This window comes from Marmota flaviventris, chromosome 4 (assembly GCF_047511675.1).
Source record: "Marmota flaviventris isolate mMarFla1 chromosome 4, mMarFla1.hap1, whole genome shotgun sequence".
Lineage (NCBI taxonomy): Eukaryota > Metazoa > Chordata > Mammalia > Rodentia > Sciuridae > Marmota > Marmota flaviventris.
The window spans coordinates 55,705,523-55,725,116 of NC_092501.1; the positions used below are offsets into that span (position 1 = coordinate 55,705,523).

At 37.4% G+C, this 19,594-nt stretch overlaps 1 protein-coding gene across 2 annotated transcripts in view; it reads left to right on the top strand.

The window, feature by feature from the left end:
- Positions 1-19,594, top strand: part of Ctnna3 (catenin alpha 3) — a 1,728,170-nt gene that overhangs the window by 408,411 nt on the left and 1,300,165 nt on the right. For both annotated transcript variants that reach the window (XM_027931212.2, XM_027931213.2), the window contains exon 6: positions 15,107-15,370. In XM_027931212.2, the coding sequence (XP_027787013.2) occupies positions 15,107-15,370 (264 nt within the window). The remainder of the gene's footprint in view (positions 1-15,106; positions 15,371-19,594) is intronic.

The window sequence follows — 19,594 nt, forward strand, 5'->3', positions numbered from 1 at the left end:
CTCTAGTGCCATCCATTTCCCTGCAAATTCTATGATTTTGTCATTTTTTAGTGCTGCGTAATACTCCATGGTGTATAAATGCCACATTTTTTTTATCCATTCATCTATTGAAGGGCATCTGGGTTGGTTCCACAGTCTAGCAATTGTGAATTGTGCTGCTATGAACATCAATGTAGCAGTATCCCTGTAGTACGCTCTTTTAAGGTCTTCAGGGAATAGTCTAAGAAGGGCAATAGCTGGGTCAAATGGTGGTTCCATTCCCAGCTTTCCCAGGAATCTCCATACTGCTTTCTAGATTGGCCGCACCAGTTTGCAGTCCCACCAGCAATGTACAAGAGTACCCTTTTCCCCACATCCTCTCCAGCACTTGTTGTTGTTTGACTTCATAATGGCTGCCAATCTTACTGGAGTGAGTTGGTATCTTAGGGTGGTTTTGATTTGCTTTTCTCTGACTGCTAGAGATGGTGAGCATTTTTTCATGTACTTGTTGATTGATTGTATGTCCTCCTCTGAGAAGTGTCTGTTCAGGTCTTTGGCCCATTTGTTGATTGGGTTATTTGTTATCTTATTGTTTAATTTTTTGAGTTCTTTGTATACTCTGGATATTAGGGCTCTATCTGAAGTGTGAGGAGTAAAAATTTGTTCCCATGATGTAGGCTCCCTATTTACCTCTTTTATTGTTTCTCTTGCTGAGAGAAAACTTTTCAGTTTAAGTAAGTCCCATTTGTTGATTTTTGTTATCAACTTTTGTGCTATGGGTGTCCTATTAAGGAATTTGGAGCCCGACCCTACAATATGTAGATCGGAGCCAACTTTTTCTTCTATCAGACACAGAGTCTCTGATTTGATATCTAGCTCCTTGATCCACTTTGAGTTAACTTTTGTGCATGGCGAGAGGAGGGGATTCAGTTTCATTTTGTTGCATATGGATTTCCAGTTTTCCCAGCACCATTTGTTGAAGATGCTATCCTCCCTCCATTGCATGCTTTTAGCTCCTTTATCAAATATAAGATAGTTGTAGCTTTGTGGATTAGTCTCTGTGTCATCTATTCTGTACCATTGGTCCACCCTCCTGTTTTGGTACCAGTACCATGCTGTTTTTGTTACTATTGCTCTGTAATATAGTTTTAAGTCTGGTATCACTATACCGCCTGATTCGCACTTCCTGCTTAGAATTGCTTTTGCTATTCTGGGTCTTTTATTTTTCCATATGAATTTCATGATTGCTTTATCCATTTCTACAAGAAATGCCGTTGGGATTTTGATTGGCATTGCATTAAACCTATAGAGAACTTTTGGTAATATCGCCATTTTGATGATGTTAGTTCTGCCTATCCATGAACAGGGTATATTTTTCCATCTTCTAAGATCTTCTTCTACTTCTCTTTTTAGGGTTTTGTAGTTTTCTTTTTTTTTTTTTTTGTCATTGTTTATTTATTTATTTTTTTTTTTTGAGGACAATAAACATCACCAGCACAAGGGTATAGAGTGGGCAGATCAGGAGCACAACTCCAGTTGTGTTGCTTCCTGAGACAGGTAGGACAAGCCCCAGTATCGTGGAAGCCCTGTTTCCCTCAAGGTTAGAGTGGGTATTGGAGGGTGAAATATCAGCACACCTCAGTCTTCCTTCAGGCATCTCTGCCTCATTCCTGCAATAGTGCCAGTGGGCAGGATGGCCTCCCAAAGCTAGTAGGCCCTGGGGCTGCTGGAGAGGGGCGTTACAAAAATTTGAGAGCTGCCTCCAAGTGCAGAACACTAGAAAGGATGGAACTCAATAGTGCCCATCAATACCTCCCAGCCCAAGCAGTAGTACCACATCATGCTGTCACACCAAGCGGTACCTGATGTCCTGACTCTACCTTCCTCAGAGGTGAGGCATTGATTTCCTTTGTGGGTACCAATATGATCTTTTTTTTTTTTTTTTAATTTTTTATTGTTGGCTGTTCAAAACATTACATAGTTCTTGATATATCATATTTCACAATTTGATTCAAGTGGGTTATGAGCTCCCATTTTTACCCCATATACAGATTGCAGAATCACATCAGTTGCACATCCATTGATTTACATATTGCCATACTAGTGTCTGTTGTATTCTGCTGCCTTTCCTATCCTCTACTATCCCCCCTCCCCTCCCCTCCCCTCTTCTCTCTCTGCCCCCTCTACTGACATTAGTTTGTCCCCCTTGTATTATTTTTCCCCTTCCCCTCACTTCCTCTTGTATGTACTTTTGTATAACTCTGAGGGTCTCCTTCCATTTCCATGCATTTTCCCTTCTCTCTCCCTTTCCCTCCCACCTCTCATCCCTGTTTAATGTTAATCTTCTTCTCATGCTCTTCGACCCTACTCTGTTCTTAGTTACTCTCCTTATATCAAAGAAGACATTTGGCATTTGTTTTTTAGGGATTGGCTAGCTTCACTTAGCATAATCTGCTCTAATGCCATCCATTTCCCTGTAAATTCTATGATTTTGTCATTTTTTAATGCAGAGTAATACTCCATTGTGTATAAATGCCACATTTTTTTATCCATTCGTCTATTGAAGGGCATCTAGGTTGGTTCCACAGTCTTGCTATTGTGAATTGTGCTGCTATGAACATCGATGTAGCAGTGTCCCTGTAGCATGCTCTTTTCACTTCTTTTGTTAGGTTGATTCCCAAGTATTTTTTTTTTTTTGAGGATATTGTGAATGGAGTGTTTTTCCTCATTTCCGTTTCAGAAGTTTTGTCGCTGATATACAGAAATGCCTTTGATTTATGCGTGTTGATTTTATATCCTGCCACTTTGCTGAATTCATTTATTAGTTCTAGTAGTTTTTTTGTAGACCCTTTTGGGTCTTCTAGGTATAGAATCATGTCATCTGCAAATAGTGATAATTTAAGTTCTTCCTTTCCTATTTTTATGCCTTTAATTTCTTTCGTCTGTCTAATTGCTCTGGCCAGTGTTTCGAGAACTATATTGAATAGAAGTGGTGATAGAGGGCATCCCTGTCTTGTTCCAGATTTTAGGGGGAATGCCTTCAATTTTTCTCCATTGAGAATGATGCTAGCCTGAGGCTTAGCATAGATAGCTTTTACAATGTCGAGGTAAGTTCCTGTTATCCCTAGTTTTTCTAATGTTTTGAACATAAAGGAATGCTGTACTTTGTCGAATGCTTTTTCTGCGTCTATTGAGATGATCATTTGGTTCTTATTTTTAAGTCTATTGATGTGGTGAATAACATTTATTGATTTCCGTATATTGAACCATCCTTGCATCCCAGGGATGAATCCTACTTGATCATGGTGCACAATTTTTTTGATGTGCCTTTGTATCCGATTCGCCAGAATTTTATTGAGGATTTTTGCATCTAGGTTCATCAGAGATATTGGTCTGTAGTTTTCTCTCTTTGAGGTGTCTTTGTCTGGTTTCGGAATCAGGGTGATGTTGGCCTCATAGAATGAATTTGGCAGAGCTCCTTCTTTTTCTATTTCCTGAAATAACTTGAAAAGTATTGGTATTATTTCTTCCTTAAAGGTTTTGTAAAACTCCGCTGTATACCCATCCGGTCCTGGGCTTTTCTTGGTTGGAAGTCTTTTGATTGCTTCTTCTATTTCATCTATTGATATTGGTCTGTTTAAGTTGTGAGTATCCTCCTGACTCAGTCTGGGCAAATCATATGACTTAAGGAATTTATCAATGTCTTCACTATCTTCTATTTTATTGGAATATAGGTTTTCAAAATAATTTCTAATTGTCTTCAGTATTTCTGTAGCATCTGTTGTGATATTGCCTTTTTCATCCCGTATGTTAGTAATTTGAGTTCTCTCTCTTCTTCTCTTCGTTAGCATGGCTAAGGGTCTGTCGATCTTATTTATTTTTTCAAAGAACCAACTTTTAGTTTTGTTAATTTTTTCAATAGTTTCTTTTGTTTCAATTTCGTTGATTTCCGCTCTGATTTTAATTATTTCTTGCCTTCTGCTACATTTGCTGTTGTTTTGCTCTTCCTTTTCTAGGGCTTTGAGATGAAGTGTGAGCTCATTTATTTTTTGGTTTTTCCTTTTTTTTGAGGAATGACCTCCAAGCGATGAATTTCCCTCTTAAAACTGTTTTCATTGTGTCCCATAGATTCCGATATGTTGTGTCTGTATTTTCATTTATCTCTAAGAATTTTTTGATTTCCTCCTTTATGTCTTCTGTAACCCATTGATCATTCAGTAACATATTGTTCATTTTCCATGTGATGTAGGATTTTTCCTTCCTTCTTTTATCATTGATTTCCAGTTTCATTCCATTATGATCAGATAAAATGCATGGTATTATCTCCACCCCTGTATATTTACTGAGGGTTGCCCTATGGCATAATATATGGTCTATTTTTGAGGAGGATCCATGTGCTGCTGAGAAAAAAGTATATCCACTTGATGATGGTTGATATATTCTATATATGTCAGTTAAGTCTAGGTTGTTGATTGTGATATTGAGTTCTATAGTTTCTTTATTCAGCTTTTGTTTGGAGGATCTGTCCAATTGTGAGAGAGGTGTGTTGAAGTCACCCATAATTATTGTGTTGTGGTCTATTTGATTCTTGAACTTGAGGAGAATTTGTTTTATGAATGTCGCAGCACCATTATTTGGTGCATAAATATTGATAATTGTTATGTCTTGTTGGTGAATGGTTCCTTTTAACAGTACATAATGTACTTCCTTATCCCTTTTGATTAATTTAGTCTTGAAGTCAATTTTATTCGATATGAGGATGGCCACCCCTGCTTGCTTACGAGGACCGTGTGCGTGGTATATTTTTTCCCAACCTTTCACCTTCAGCCCGTGTATGTCTTTTCCAAACAGATATGTCTCCTGGAGGCAGCATATTGTTGGATTTGTTTTTTTAATCCATGTTACCAGCCTATGTCGCTTTATTGGAGAGTTTAAGCCATTAATGTTTAGAGTTACTATTGATATATGGTTTGTACTTCCAGCCATGTTTGGTTATTTATCTTCTTCTTTTTTTTTTTTAATTTATTTTGTTTCTCCATGGTTAGCTTTCCCTCCGCCCTCTGTCTTTATAGAGGCACTTCCCACTGATGGTTTTGGTTATTGTTTTTCATTTCTTCCTCGTGTAGTGTTTTGCTCAAGATGCTTTGCAATGCTGGTTTTCTGGCTGCAAATTCTTTTAGCTTTTGTTTATCATGAAAGATTTTTATTTCGTTATTGTACCTGAAGCTTAATTTTGCTGGATACAGAATTCTTGGTTGGCATCCATTGTCTTTCAGTGTTTGAAATACGTTGTTCCAGGATCTTCTCGCTTTCAGCGTCTGTGATGAAAAATCCGTTGTTAACCTTATTGGTTTACCCCTGAATGTAATCTGCCTCCTTTCTCTTGTAGCTTTTAATATTTTCTTTTTGTTCTGTATATTGGATATCTTCATAAAAATGTGTCTTGGCGTTGGTCTACTGTGATTTTGTGTGCTCGGTGTCCTGTATGCATCTACAATTTGTATATCCGTTTCCTTTTTTATTTCTGGAAAGTTTTCTGTAATTATTTCTTTCAGCAGGTTACTCATTCCCTTGGTTTGAATCTCTGTACCTTCTTCTATCCTGATGACTCGTAGGTTTGGTTCTTTTATGTTATCCCATATCTCTTGGATGTTTTTCTTGTGGTTTTTAACCAGCCTTTCTGAGTTGGCTAGGCTCTTTTCAAGATGATATATTTTGTCTTCATTATCCGATGTTCTGGCTTCTACTTGCTCCACTCTGTTAGTGATACTCTCAATTGAGTTTTTAATTTGGTTTATCGTTTCCTTCATTTCTAGAATTATTGTTTTTTTTTTTTTTATAATCTCAATCTCCTGATAAAGATGCTTAACTTCTTCTTTTATCTGTCTATGTAATTCATTTTCAAAGTGTTCTTTCACTGTTTGGATTTGCTGTCTCATATCTTCTTTAAGGTTCCATTCCATCTGTCTAAGGTATTCCTTGAGTTCTTTATATGACCATTTTTCTGCTGACTCTAGGTCCTCCTGAATATTTAGGCTGTCCTTCATTGTTTGTACTCCTTATCTTCCTTGCTTTTTTATGCTGCTCATGTTACTTCTTGTTCTGTTTGACTGCTGAGTTACTGTTTACTCTTATAGATTTATTTGATGCTTGGGAGGAAAGATATTAGAAGGGAAGGGAAGAAGTCACTAAAGAGAATGAGAGTAGGCAGGTAGAATTCAAGGAAGGGGGAATAAGAAAATTGAAAAGAAATGAAAAGACAAAAGAAACAAAAATAACAAAGATTAGATAATAAAGAAAGAAAGAAGAGACAAAAAAATTTTTAACAAAAATAATAATGATAATAAAAAATGAAAATTAAAATTTAAAAAATAATAATAATAAAATAAAAAAATTAAAAAAAAATTAGAAACATTGAAAAAAAGTTAAAGAACAACAACAAATAAAAATTGAAAATGAAAGAAAAAGAAGAAAAAAAAAGAAAAAGAAAAGAAAAGAAAAAAATAATAATAATAATAAATGCAGTCCTAGAGTTCTATTAACTTCTCTTCCAGTAGGTGGAGCTGTGCCCACTGGGCCAAGCTTCTCCTCTCAATAGGTGGGAACCATTCACTGTGCAGCAGCTCTTTCTCCTAGACTGGGCGGGTCTCCAATCCTGAGTGTCTAGGGCCTTGTCTTGTGATTCCTCAAGCCAGGCCGTGCTCACCTGTGGTGCTCACCACAATACTGGCTACACGCCAGGTCTGCTGCTCCTGGGAGCCCTGTTTTCATGAACACCTGGGCTCACTCTCCCTGTTTGCCTCCCTCAGACCCTATGTTTGTAGAGCTTGGGGCTGAGATCCCCCAGCGAATTTGCTTGCCCTCCTGTAGCCACGCCCCCGGTAGCTGGTGCAAGAGACCTCAGTTGTCAGCACTGGTGGGAGCGGTAGCCGGGAGTTCCGCGCCGTGAGTCCCGCGCCACTCCTGATTCCCTCGGTCTGGTTATTGCGTTCATAGGAGAGCTGGGAGTGGCCCTTAAGGTTTCCCCGCTGTGTGGAGAGAGATGACTAGGGGATTACAAACCTGTCGCGCTGGTTTCAATGCAGTTATCTCCTCCGCCCGTGACGCCATTTCTCTGCCATGGTGGTATCCCATGCAAATGGTGACCGTTTGTTCACTTTGCTGGGTGACCAATGCAACGGGTGGTTCCTGACTGTCTCTCCCAATCCCCGTTTCAGTCCTGTGGCCACTGCCTATGAAGGCTCGGTTGGCTTTTACCTCTGTAAGTTCCTAAGGGCCGGCCAATTATTTCAGCGGGATCGTTAGTGCTGAGTCACATGAAGCAGGCGAACCGGAGCTTAATTGCCTCCGGGCTCTGTGTGTGTGTTCTGAGGGGCCCAGCCTGTACACCCCAGATCCACGTCAGCTCAGCATTGCCTAGTGATCCTGAGCAAACAGCATTTAGACAGTTTACGGCTCCCTATGCCCACGCAGTTGAAGATGTCAGAGACTTGATCTCTCTGCGCGTGCCACCATGTTAGATCTCCTCAATGATATTCATGTTGCCCTTACAGCTTCCTGGCATAGGCAGGTTCTCGGGATTATACAAACTGCTGCTTCTGTTTCCAGTCCAGATTTCTAGAAATGAAACCCTGCCGCCATTGCCTCTGTCTCTGGGCCGCGCTCACGAGCGCCGCGCTTGTCTGCGACCGTAGCAGAGCCGCCCTGGCCTCCAGCTCTTCAGCCCGGTGCCCGGCCCCAGGGGCCCAAGTGGCTGCCGCTGCGGCTCTCCGTCCCCCTCCTCCGGAGCACGGGTCCCCTGGCAGGGGGGTGCAGAACGACCCCAGAGCAGGCTCTGCCCGAAGGTGCAGCGGCGAACAGGCCACCGAGGCGCTCGAGGCTGCAGTCCAGCCTTGGGAGGACAGGGCTCAGCACGCAGCCCAGCTCCAACCTCTAGATGCTGCTGCCGGACAGTGTATACAGAGCCATCAAGACAGCAAGCAGAAAGCAAATGGCAGCTCCCGCGGAGTGGATTTTTGGCACAGAAACCACAGCTCCGCCAACTATCCCAATCCACAAACTCTCCCTGTATAAAAAATATTCAAAAAAAAAAGAAAGAAAAAAAAAGGCGGGGCGCACTGAGCTTTCTTTGCCTCGGGTACTTACAATCCACTGCTGATTACACATTCAGCTTCTCTGCCCGGAACGAAGCGAAAGAGGAAGAATTTTGATTCTTTACATTTATTTTTGGCTCTTTGTTTTTAACCATTGTATTTGTATTCTTCACCTAGCTGCTGGCCAGGCATACTAGCTCTGGACTTCCAAGCTCCTAGTATTAAGTGGGATAGATGGGGGAGTGCTGATGAATTGTGTAATCCTGTAGCTGTGATAATCAAAGTTCTGCATTGGAGTTACCAGATGAGGTTTGGACTTTTAGTGGGATTCGGAACTCTGTTGGTGGGTATTTGATATTTGGATTATCCTCCTATTGATGTGGAGCTGCCAATCTCTGCTGGACTTCTTTCCAGTAAACTCTACTTTCAGGGCATAGGGAATAACCCTTCACAGGGTTCACCTTCATCGCTGTGGATGTAAACTATCAATTATCCACCCTGGTGTGCAGATGCCCTTGTGTGGCTGCAGTGAGCATCTTCACAATAGCTCTTATGGGGCACCAGTAACTATGAGAGTTTTCTCTCTTGGGATCCAGAAGCAAAATGGTCCAAGTAAAATTTTCTTTGTGCCTGTTTCAGCCTCTCTTGTTTCAGGCATATTCGGGGAATTTTTTTCATTGGAGGCTGAGTTCCTAAACCCATGCAGCTTGCACAGGAACAACTTTCAGAGTCCAGGAACATATTCCTTAACTGCCCACCTATTCCACACCTACAGAGGGTCTTAGGTAATGTGCATCCAGAACCTGCCTGTAGTGGGCTTTCTAGCTTCACATCCCTAGAAGGCTTTCTGCTCCGGCCCACTGGAGGACTTGTGGCCCGCGTGGAACGCTTTCACCCCCATGGACTGCTCTGGATTTGTTTTCATTGATAAGCTTTCCATGTCAACTCTGTGTCCATTAAAATGGGTCTTCCTCTGTAGACCATGGGTTACCCCAGGTCAGTTTTTCTTTATTTTTAAATTTCTTTATCCACTGGCTATGCATCTCTTACATGAAGCTCCCTGCTCCACTCTTCTCTGCGTCTCTAAGGAATTATTTCTCATGTTCAGGTTACCAACTTTCTGTAGTTCTATAATTGTTTTCCTGTAGTTCAATATTAAGTTCTGGTGAGGTTCCTTTGTTACTCACATCCATGAAGAGAAATTTTCCTGCATTCTAAGTCTAGAGTTGGAGAACTGCTGGGACTTGCTTCTTTTCTCTAGTCCACTGTCTTTTCTCCCTGTATAATCACTATTCTGATTTCTAACAACATAGGTTAGTTTTCCCTGAGTCTGAACATTATATGGACGGAATCAAACAATATGTATTATTTTGTGTCTGATGTTTTTTGTTCCATGAATCATATTGTTGCATGTAAGCTGAATTTTGTTTACCTTCATTATTTTGGGTTGATTCCATTTTAGAGGTAGTATGGAGATGGCTGCTATGAACATTTTTCAAATGGGTCTTTGGTGAACATATGAACACATTTCTATATATGTGTATTTTCTCCTAGAAGTGTAATAGCTTGGTAAAAAGGTGTGTTCAGCTTTGGTAGAAACTATCAATTTTCCAACATAGTAGCACCAATGGCTTTGCTAAAATTTAATGTGGAGATGGGTATAGTTTAATTATCCTCTTCATAAATTTGATTTCTTGGAGTAATCATAGCTGAGGTCTCCATCACCATTATAAACTAAATTTTCTCTACTTATTTTTCAATTCAATAGTCCTTTTTGTTTCTTCAACAAAAGTGTAATAAACTTCTAATATATGCCATATGCTATTAGGCAATACGAGTTATAGTACTTGGATTTTGATCTAGTGTTTCTATGTTTAAGAAAAAATTCTATTAACAAATTGTCAAGTTTATTCATAATTTATAGATATTTATGTCATGTGTCCTTTAATATAAAACTCCATTTCAAGGTGATCAGATCCACATTTTAAAGTTTCCTTGATACAGAACTCATCTTTCTATGTGGCTTCTTATTATAAAGATGATTATCCATAATAATACAGGTTCTAAACTCTGGTGTGCATTATTTAAAAACATTTTCAAACTTAATTTTTTTAAAAAAAAAATTCAGTACTTTCTGATGCCCTTTTTGGTAATTTAAGTATATGCAATGTTTGGCCTTTGGGGTTAGCACATAAAATTATTAGGGTTACATCTTTGAATAACAATTTATGACTTCTAGGTTCTTCTCCTTGTAACACTCATCTGGGAAGAAGGACCTGTAACCTTCCTACTTAGCTTTGGCTCCCAAATGGGAGCTAATAATTCATATATGTCTATTCTAGGCTAGATTCTTCTTTGAATTCTAGAGTGTGTTTTCATTTTAGATCTTATGGTGGCATTTGAAATTTGGTAGGTGACAAAATGTGCTTAACCTTTGTCTTCCAAACACATTCTTTTTTCTTTATTCCCATGTTGGTGCCTGCATCACTATCTATACAATTGGTGAAACCATTTTCTAAATACTTGTAAATACCATCTCTTCTCCCTCCCATCTAAGTATCCCAGTCTTAAAATTTTTACTTCCTCAATATTACCTGGATACAGTGTTCAGGCACACATTGTCCTTGGTCTCCCTGATTACAATGTCATAATTGTTAATCAATTCAAAAGGCTTTCACCAGGGAAATTTTTTGAAAATACATATTTAAACTTGTTGCTTTTAGTGTTCTTAGTATGGTATGTGAAATACCTCCTGCCTAACTTTCCAGCTGGATTTATCAGAATTCCTGCTCAGGTTTTCTGTACTTGTAGTAACACCTGTAGTGGCTGCATGCTCGTTTCATGCTTCAGGCGTTTGCACATGCTATTTATTTATTTATTGATTGATTGTTCTGCATTGTTCACAGGGATAAGTTCTAATTCTCTAAGTTTCACTTTCTCTAAAATCCTGCCATTTACAACAACTTGGATTAACCTGGAGGACATTATGCTAAGTGAAATCACCTAGACATAGAAAGACATTGTGATCTCACTTCAAAGAAATTTAAGAGTTTAACTCCTAGAAACAGAATATTATGGTGGATGCAGTGGTGGGGAATGAGGGGAAAGGGGGCGATATTGGTCAAAGGATATAAACTTATAGTTTTAAGATGAGTAAATTCTGGATATCTAATTACAGCATGGTGATGATGCCTAATAATATTGTATTGATTACTTGATATTTACAAGGAACAGATCTTAAATGTCTTTACAATGCCCACATGATAACTCTATATTGATGGATGTATTGATTAACTTGACTGTGTTAACCATTTTACAATGTATATCAAAGCATCATGCTATGCACGTTAAATATGTGCAATTTTATTTATCAGTTGAACCTTGAAAAACTGGAAAAAGATTCTTTTGATAAATTTTCTTTAATCCCCTCAAGATTGGGGATTAAAATCCCCTCTATTTTATAACTTTATTTTAATTTTCATATGAATTTATTTGTCTCCCCTTATTCTCTATGAGTTCTTTATCTTTGCATTCTCAACACATAATGTATTTTATGAAGCATTTGTTGAATGAATGGTTGAATTAGCTTATAACTTAGAGCCCTCCATTTTTATGTTATGTGATCTTTAAAATCCCTAAATATATTTGTTCTCTTGCCAGGGTTAAAACTAATATGTTACTTCTCTACCCAATTGCACAGATTTGTAAGGTCTTGTTTTTTAATCCCATCTGTGAGCTTCTTCATCAGCTGGAAGCATTAATGTCTCCTTAACTTGGAAATCTCATGTGAGCTTTTTCTTCTGGAGCACTTAAAAAAAAGATATCAAATAAGTGTCAGTCTTGGAGGAATTAGATTCTGTATACTTCTATATCCAGTGAAATCCCTAATTGGTCTTGTTGTTTAATTCTTATTTTGATTTCGTTTACAATCTTAGAATATAGACAACCTATGAACCTTTGAACCCCTGGTAACATCAGTTAAAACAACCACAAACATTACCACAACAACCTTTTGTTTAGGAGAATGATAGTTATTAGTTTTCCTTTTATCTGTCTGTTTACTACTTTAAATTTGTTATGTTTGATATCCTTTGGGAGAAATGTTCTCGCCTTTTTAATTTCTCTTACCTAAACTATTCACCTTTCCTTTCTTTCCTCTATCCACTGTCATAGTATATTACTGCTATGTTCATGGATCCTGTCCTTTCTTGAAGGCTTCATAGGCTTGCTCTTTGGGGTATTAGTGCTCATTAAGGATTCTATAGTTGCTTGGGCAGAGATGGCAAAGTATGAGGTCAAAAGCCAGAATATATTTATACTTTTTAAATTCCAAAGTCTCTATAGTATTAAAGTTACTGCAACTTATAGTAAATATGCATAGCCACTGTCAGAGCAAAGGAAATAATTTTTAATCTTAACCTTCTTTGTAATAATTTGCATTCACCTTTTTTCACCCTTCACTTACCTAAATTCTGACACTGCCAATCTAAATAAAGAAGTACAAATGTGTAAATTACTTCAGAGGAAATAATATATTATATTATAAATACAGAGAATCTTCCTCAATTCTTTGTTGTTATTCCTTTGAGAAGCTATGCATCCTTTGTAAACATTAAACTCTTTATCCCCTATGTCACAATGGGATGAATGTAAGTGGTGCTATAAAATTGCGGGGGATATAAAAATCACCAAGATCATCACAGAACAAAAACATATGATAAATTGAGGAATTAAATAATTCCATACTCTATAATTATTTACTGTTTTCTACATATATTCCATTTCTGGTGTGCTGTATCCTAAGTCTTGTGAGAGAGTTGGCAGAAGTGTCATTATTTCCATTTTTACAAATGAAAGAGCAAACATCTGAAGAATGGATGACTTACCCTGCTCATCGCCCTAATAATGGAGCTGAAACTAGAATCCAGACCAAAAATAAGGGGGGAAATTTTAGCAAGACAAGAAAATCACAAAATGTCTTTTCTTGGATAATTAGTGAGTGTGAACAGTGAGTTGACAGCTACTTCTAACTGTCCTCCCTATATCTTGTAAAGAGGTTAATCTTCCCAAAGCCTGCCTAAAGTAGCAGACAGCCTTTATTTCCAAAAGAGAAAGAACTAAAAATATAGTAACACAAGCCATTTATTAACCTCAGGCAGCATTATCCCGAGGTGGCAGAATCTTGTGAAAAAAGCATAGGGGTATATGGAATTGCAATCAAAAGACTTACTTAAAAGATCTAAGTTCTTTTACCAGTCTACTTTCACTAAATACCAACTTAGTTAAAACAGGGCTAAAAATGCTAGCCTAACTTTCTCAAGGGGTGTCATGGTAGTCAATAAGATAATGTGTACAAGCATTTTATAAGCTAAACGATATAGAATCAAGTCATCATTCTTATATAGCAAGTAAGGAAATTGTTCCACACAGGAAAGAGTATAGTACAGTTGACAAGATTAGGGATAGCGAGTCACACTGATAACAATAAATGCCACCATCTAACTATGCCACTTGGTTAAAGAAATTAGTCTCTTGAAACCACAGTTTTCTCATCTTTAAAATGAAATAAGAATCACTTTTATCCTGAGTTTTTATGAAGATTATATAAGATGTTATCTATGCATTGCATAAACTACTGTAAATGTCCCTTAAACTAGCTTTATTTAAATAAAAAATTTTGACAATAATTTTAGATTTAAAGAAAAGTTACATAGCTAGTACAGACAGTTCCTATCTACCTTTCTTAACATTTGTTACAAAAATACATATTGATGTATTACTATCAATTATTAATAGATTATATTTAAATTTTCCCAGATTTTCATGAAAGTCTTATTTCTGGTTTAGGATCTAGTCCAGAGTAACACCTTGAATTTATTTGTCATATCCTTTGAGAAGTGTCTTCTAGTCTATAACAGTCTATCAGTCTCCTTGTTTTTCATAATCTTGATGGTTTTGAGGAATACTGCACCTGTATCATGTAGGATATTCCCCTATGTGGTTTTGTTTTTCTCATGACTGGATGGAGCTTGTGGTTTTCTGGAGAGAAAAGCACAGAAATAATATCCTCTTCTTTGCCAGATATATAAAGTAGTCCATGATATCCATGTGATGTCATTGAGGATGCCAACTTTTAACACTTCATTAAGGTAGTGCTAGTCAGGTTTTTTCCACTGTATCTTTGATCAGCTATCACTTAGCTAGGACTTTCTTTTGCCTCTATTCTCTGTTTTTAAGGCTCTTTATTTAGATTTACTGTAAATTGTCATCTCCACATAAATATCTTTGTTGACTGCTGGATTAAAACAGCTTTCCTCTCTCAAGTCAATCTCTTTGACATTTCATTTTTTGTAATTTCATTACCTGAAATTGTCTTGTGTATTTGTTTACCTAGTTTATTGTTTATTGAAAGATCTCCTTCCCACATACAGGAACATAAGCCTTATCTTTACAATACCCTTTCATATTGTTCACATTTGTAAACTCAGAGTCTAACAAAAGGGCTAACATATGTTAAATGCAACTATCTTGAATAACCATCAAAGAAAGAAGGATTCAGGATAAATTTGTTAGCATTTCTGAAAAACAGCAGAAAAGTAGATGAATGGTAAGATGTTTTATTTAGTGTTTTTAACTCACTTAATTTTAACAAAAATTTTATGCAATTATCCAACATTTATGGAAAGAAGAATTAGCACCCTTATAATTCAAGTTGTCTTATAATACACTTATGTGAATGCCAGAGTATTTTAGTGACTTATGAATATGTGGCTGACATATTGAGATCTACTCAGATTTTATACATCTGCACCATTGTGACTTTTACTTATGCACTGTCACATTTCTGTATTATAGCACTTCAGAATTTGAAGGAATGTAGAAATAATTGATAACTTTAATGAACTCATGACTATTTAGTTATCTTTTTGTGTATACTGACAGAAAGATAAAGCTTCTGTGTGTAAGTCTTTTACACATAATGCATTATAAAAAAAATTACCTTTACATTTTCTTTTTTTAATTTCCCTTCTCAGGACTTAAAATCTCCAAATCAGAGGGATGAAATTGCAGGGGCACGAGCCACACTGAAGGAGAACTCCCCCCTCTTGCATTCCATTTGCTCAGCTTGTTTGGAACATTCTGATGTTGCTTCCCTTAAAGCCAGTAAGGATACAGTTTGTGAAGAAATTCAGAATGCCCTCAATGTAATTTCAAATGCTTCCCAAGGCATCCAGAATATGCCGGCCCCATCGGAACCACAAGCAGCAACCCTGGGAAGTGCACTCGATGAGCTCGAGGTATGTTGAGAGAGAGGTAAAGTGTGATTTGATGTCATTGTACAAAAATACAGAGAAATGGGCTTTCAGGTCCATTTGCTAGAGTCTAAAGTATGATAAAATAAAAGTCTAGTTATCAGTCTCTGTGAACTTCTTGTGTCTTCCAGTGAATTGATTAATAGGAAAGTATTCTATCAGTAGATTCTGATTCCTTTAAACTTCTTCCAAAGAAGCCAATGAATTTGAATTGTTTATTGGATTAAAGTGATGACTTTATTTATATAGATCAACTTCCAAAATGTAGGATTTATTATCTTTACAAATATTTATTACTAGAACTGCTCTATGTGCTTGGGATATATCTAATCCCTGACATTTTACAAGGGCCAGGGCCTATAGACAAAAAATAAACATTAATAACTAAATTATATCATATGTTACATTGAAAAACTCTGATATTGTCAAAGGTTTGATATAGACTGGGAAATGGGGCAGATAGAGAACTATAGCAAAGTGTTGAAGACATGTCCTCTTTGTTTAAGTGACAGCATAGAAGCCAGGGTACCTGGATGGAAACAGCAAGGGACAAGTGTAGAGGCTTAGGGTAGATAGTCAATGGGAATAGGTTATGGAGGGCTCTGTAGGCTATTTCTCTAAGTTAAATGGAAATCCACTATAAGGTTTTAACATAAAGATACTTAAAAAGACTATGTTGGTTGCACATAGAGCACAGACTGAAGAAGAGTAAGCCAGAGAAGCTGAAAAACCATGTAGGAGGCTATGTAGTAATCCAGGTTTCACCCTTACACTTTCATGTACCTCCTCATTCCACTTCACATTTTAATTTGGCAATGTCAGAGGACATCAAGGCTAAATTTTGTGAGTAGAGTCAAATGAATTTTGACAGATGGGTGTGGGACATGAGAAAAAAGGAGTCATGGGTGGTGTTTCTAGCTGGGTTCTTCAGAATCACACACAGAATGGAGTTTGGAATACAAGGTGTTATTAGGAATTCACATATGGGAAGGGAGGAAGGAAGGGACAGGTCTGAGCAGAGTGTACTTAAGAGCCAGATGCACAAAGGCTGAGTCAATCAGCAGTGAATTCTTGAGAGAGGATTGCCCTCCAGAGTACCTTATTAAGCAGAAGTGGACAAGCCTTTATGCCTCTTTCAGTTACTGGATATAGGTTACCTTGCCCTGGGAAGTGTGTGAGCTCTGAAGGTGAGGGGATAGCCCTGTACACCTGAGAACAGTCCTGTCCATAGCTGAACAGCAAGTTTCATTTGGAAGGGGTATATGGGCAGCATATCTCTTGACAACAGATAATTTTGAGGGTTGGTTTGTTTGTCTTTCTTGCTTGAGCAGTTATATAAATGAAGTTTTCATCAACCATGATAGAGAAGACTATGGGTAAAGCTGGTTATGGGAAGAAGACCAGAAATTTAACTTTGAATATTGAAGTTAAGAAATTTATCAGACTTTCAAGTATGATGTCAATTGGTAACCTCAGTCAGACATGTAGTTTCTTAATGGGAGACAGAATAATGTAGAGCTTAACAAGGGTAGGGATTCTAGAACCCTAATTCCTAAGTTCCTATCCCACTTTTGGCACTTCCTATCTTTGTAATCTTGGGAAATTTATTTATGTAATTCTCAGTTTTCTCATTTATAAAGGGGAGATAGTAACAGGGCCTACATTATAATGTTTTTTTTTTCAGAATCACTGAATTAATAACAAAGGTACAAATGTTTAGAGCAATGCCTGACACATAATAAATGCTCAACAAATCTTAGTCTTTTGTATCATTCTTAGAGATGACTTGAGGTGGATTCTTTTATATTGAAGAAATTAATATAATTAAAATTACAAAAAAATTTACCTAGAATTTAAAAAGTAAACACAACATGTATAATTCATATATTATTCCTAACATTATTACTTTAATGATAAACTCATTAGAAAACTAATAAATTTAAATCTAGCTTGATTTTCCTTTAATTACATCTTTACACAGGTGTCTTCGTGTCTAAAAATCATTATTAAATTCCTAATTACTGGAATCCTTGTGAAAATTTATTAAATTTCTAGTTATTATCACCCATGTGAAAATTTTAAGAACTATTTGTCTAATAAGCTAGAAGATTAATTGTGACTCTCTAATAATACTTCATCATAATTATTTGTCCCATGTAATGAGCACTCAATAATCTTGTTCATTAGATGCATAGCTTTCTTTTTTTCATATTGTTTATTTTTTCTTTTTAGATATACATGATAATATAATATATTTTGACATATTTTACATACATGGAGTATAACTTATTCTAATTAGGATCCCAATCTTGTGCTTGAACATGATGTGGAGTTACATTGGTTGTGTATTCATACATGAACATAGAAAAGTTATGTCTAATTCATTCTAATGTCTTCCTATTAGCATCTCCCTTCCTTCTTTTCATTCCCCCTTTGTCTAATCCAATGGAATTCTGTTCTTCCCCCCACTCTCCTTATTGTGTGTTAGTATCCACATATCAGAGAGAACATTCGGCCTTTGGTTTTTTTCGGATTGGGTTATTTCACTTAGCATGATAGCCCCCAGTGTCTTTTCCTTCAGTAAGAGTGAATACTCCATTTTTTTAATGCCAGAGATACTAGTGGATATCACCTAGATACTAACAAAGTATTGGGCCCTCAATAAATTAAATATATAACATTTCTTGATTGTTAAAAATTTGACATGAATTATTCACCTAAATATTATAGTGTCCCTATAAGGTAAATATTCATTTTACAGAAAATAATACAGAGCCACAACTCATGTAACTTGTTCTAGTTAGAAAGCTAGTGAATAGTAGTATGTGAGTCTAGTCTATTTTCAGAAGAATTTCTAATTCTAACCTATATTGCCTTCTCATAGACTTGATGTACTTATACTAATTAGCTTTTCCTTGCTGTAACTAAAATACCTACAACTTAGAGAAGTGCTGCAGTCTGGCTGGGCACAAAATCACGAGCCACCACACACCTTGTAGATTCAAACAGCAACTCTTTATTTTCGAACTGTCACCGGCACTTTACACACACGTTCTGGGCAAATCCACACACTCCACCGGGCTCTGAATCCCAAATACTCTCTAAATCCTGTGAGAACTCAATGGGAACTCAAGGAGCGGGCGCGCCTGAGGCAGCAGGATATGCCCTATTCCCAGCAGGGTACACCTTAAACCTGGATCAGCCCTGGTCCTTGAGCAAGGTCACCTTACATGCAATGTCACTGCAAATGACCTGGGTCATGCCATGCATCATACCTACTTGGCAATGGCTCTCAGCATCGAAGGAAAAGTTTTTGGGGCTCACAGTTTTAGAGGTTCAGTTCATAGGCAGAGAACTCTATGGCTGTAGGACAAATATGAGGAAGAACATGGTGATGGAAGTTTCTGGCAGAGGAAGGCTACTGCATTCATGGTATCTGGGAAGTGGAGGACCTGGAGGAAAGGCATGTAGGGAGGATGTACCCTTTCAGGGCATGTCCCCAGTGACCTACCTCTTGCAGCCATGGCCACATGCCTGTAGTTACCAATCACTTAAAATACTCAAATTAGGATTCACTGATTAGGTTACAGTTCTCATAATCTAATAATTTGATCTCTGACTATTCCTTCATTATCACAGGAGATTTGAGGGGACAACTCATATCCAAACCATAGCATGCTTAATCAAATTTCAGCATAATATATGATAAAGTTCTTAAGTTTATATGAACCATCAGAAAAATTATAAATATAACCAAGTCCAAAAGATGGAATAACTTTTTGGTGGGTAAGACTTTGTCTATTGATCATTTAAAAAATGTGGCATTTATACACAATGGAATATTACTCAGCCCTAAAAAATAACAAGATCATGGCATTTGCAGGGAAATGGATGGCATTAGAGCAGATTATGCTAAGTGAAGTTAGCCAATCCCTAAAAAACAAATGCCAAATGTCTTCTCTGATATAAGGGGTGTGACTCAAAATGGGATAGGGAGGGAGAGCATGAGAAGAAGATTACCACTAAATAGGGAAGAGAGGTGGGAGGGAAAAGGAAGGAGAAGGAGAATTGCATGGAAGATGGAAGGAGACCCTCATCGTTATACAGAATACATGTATGATGTTGTGAGGAGAAAAAAAAAAGAAGTGTGTCACATTAGATTGGGTAGAGAAATATGATGGGAGGGGAGGGGAGAGGAAGGGGGATAGG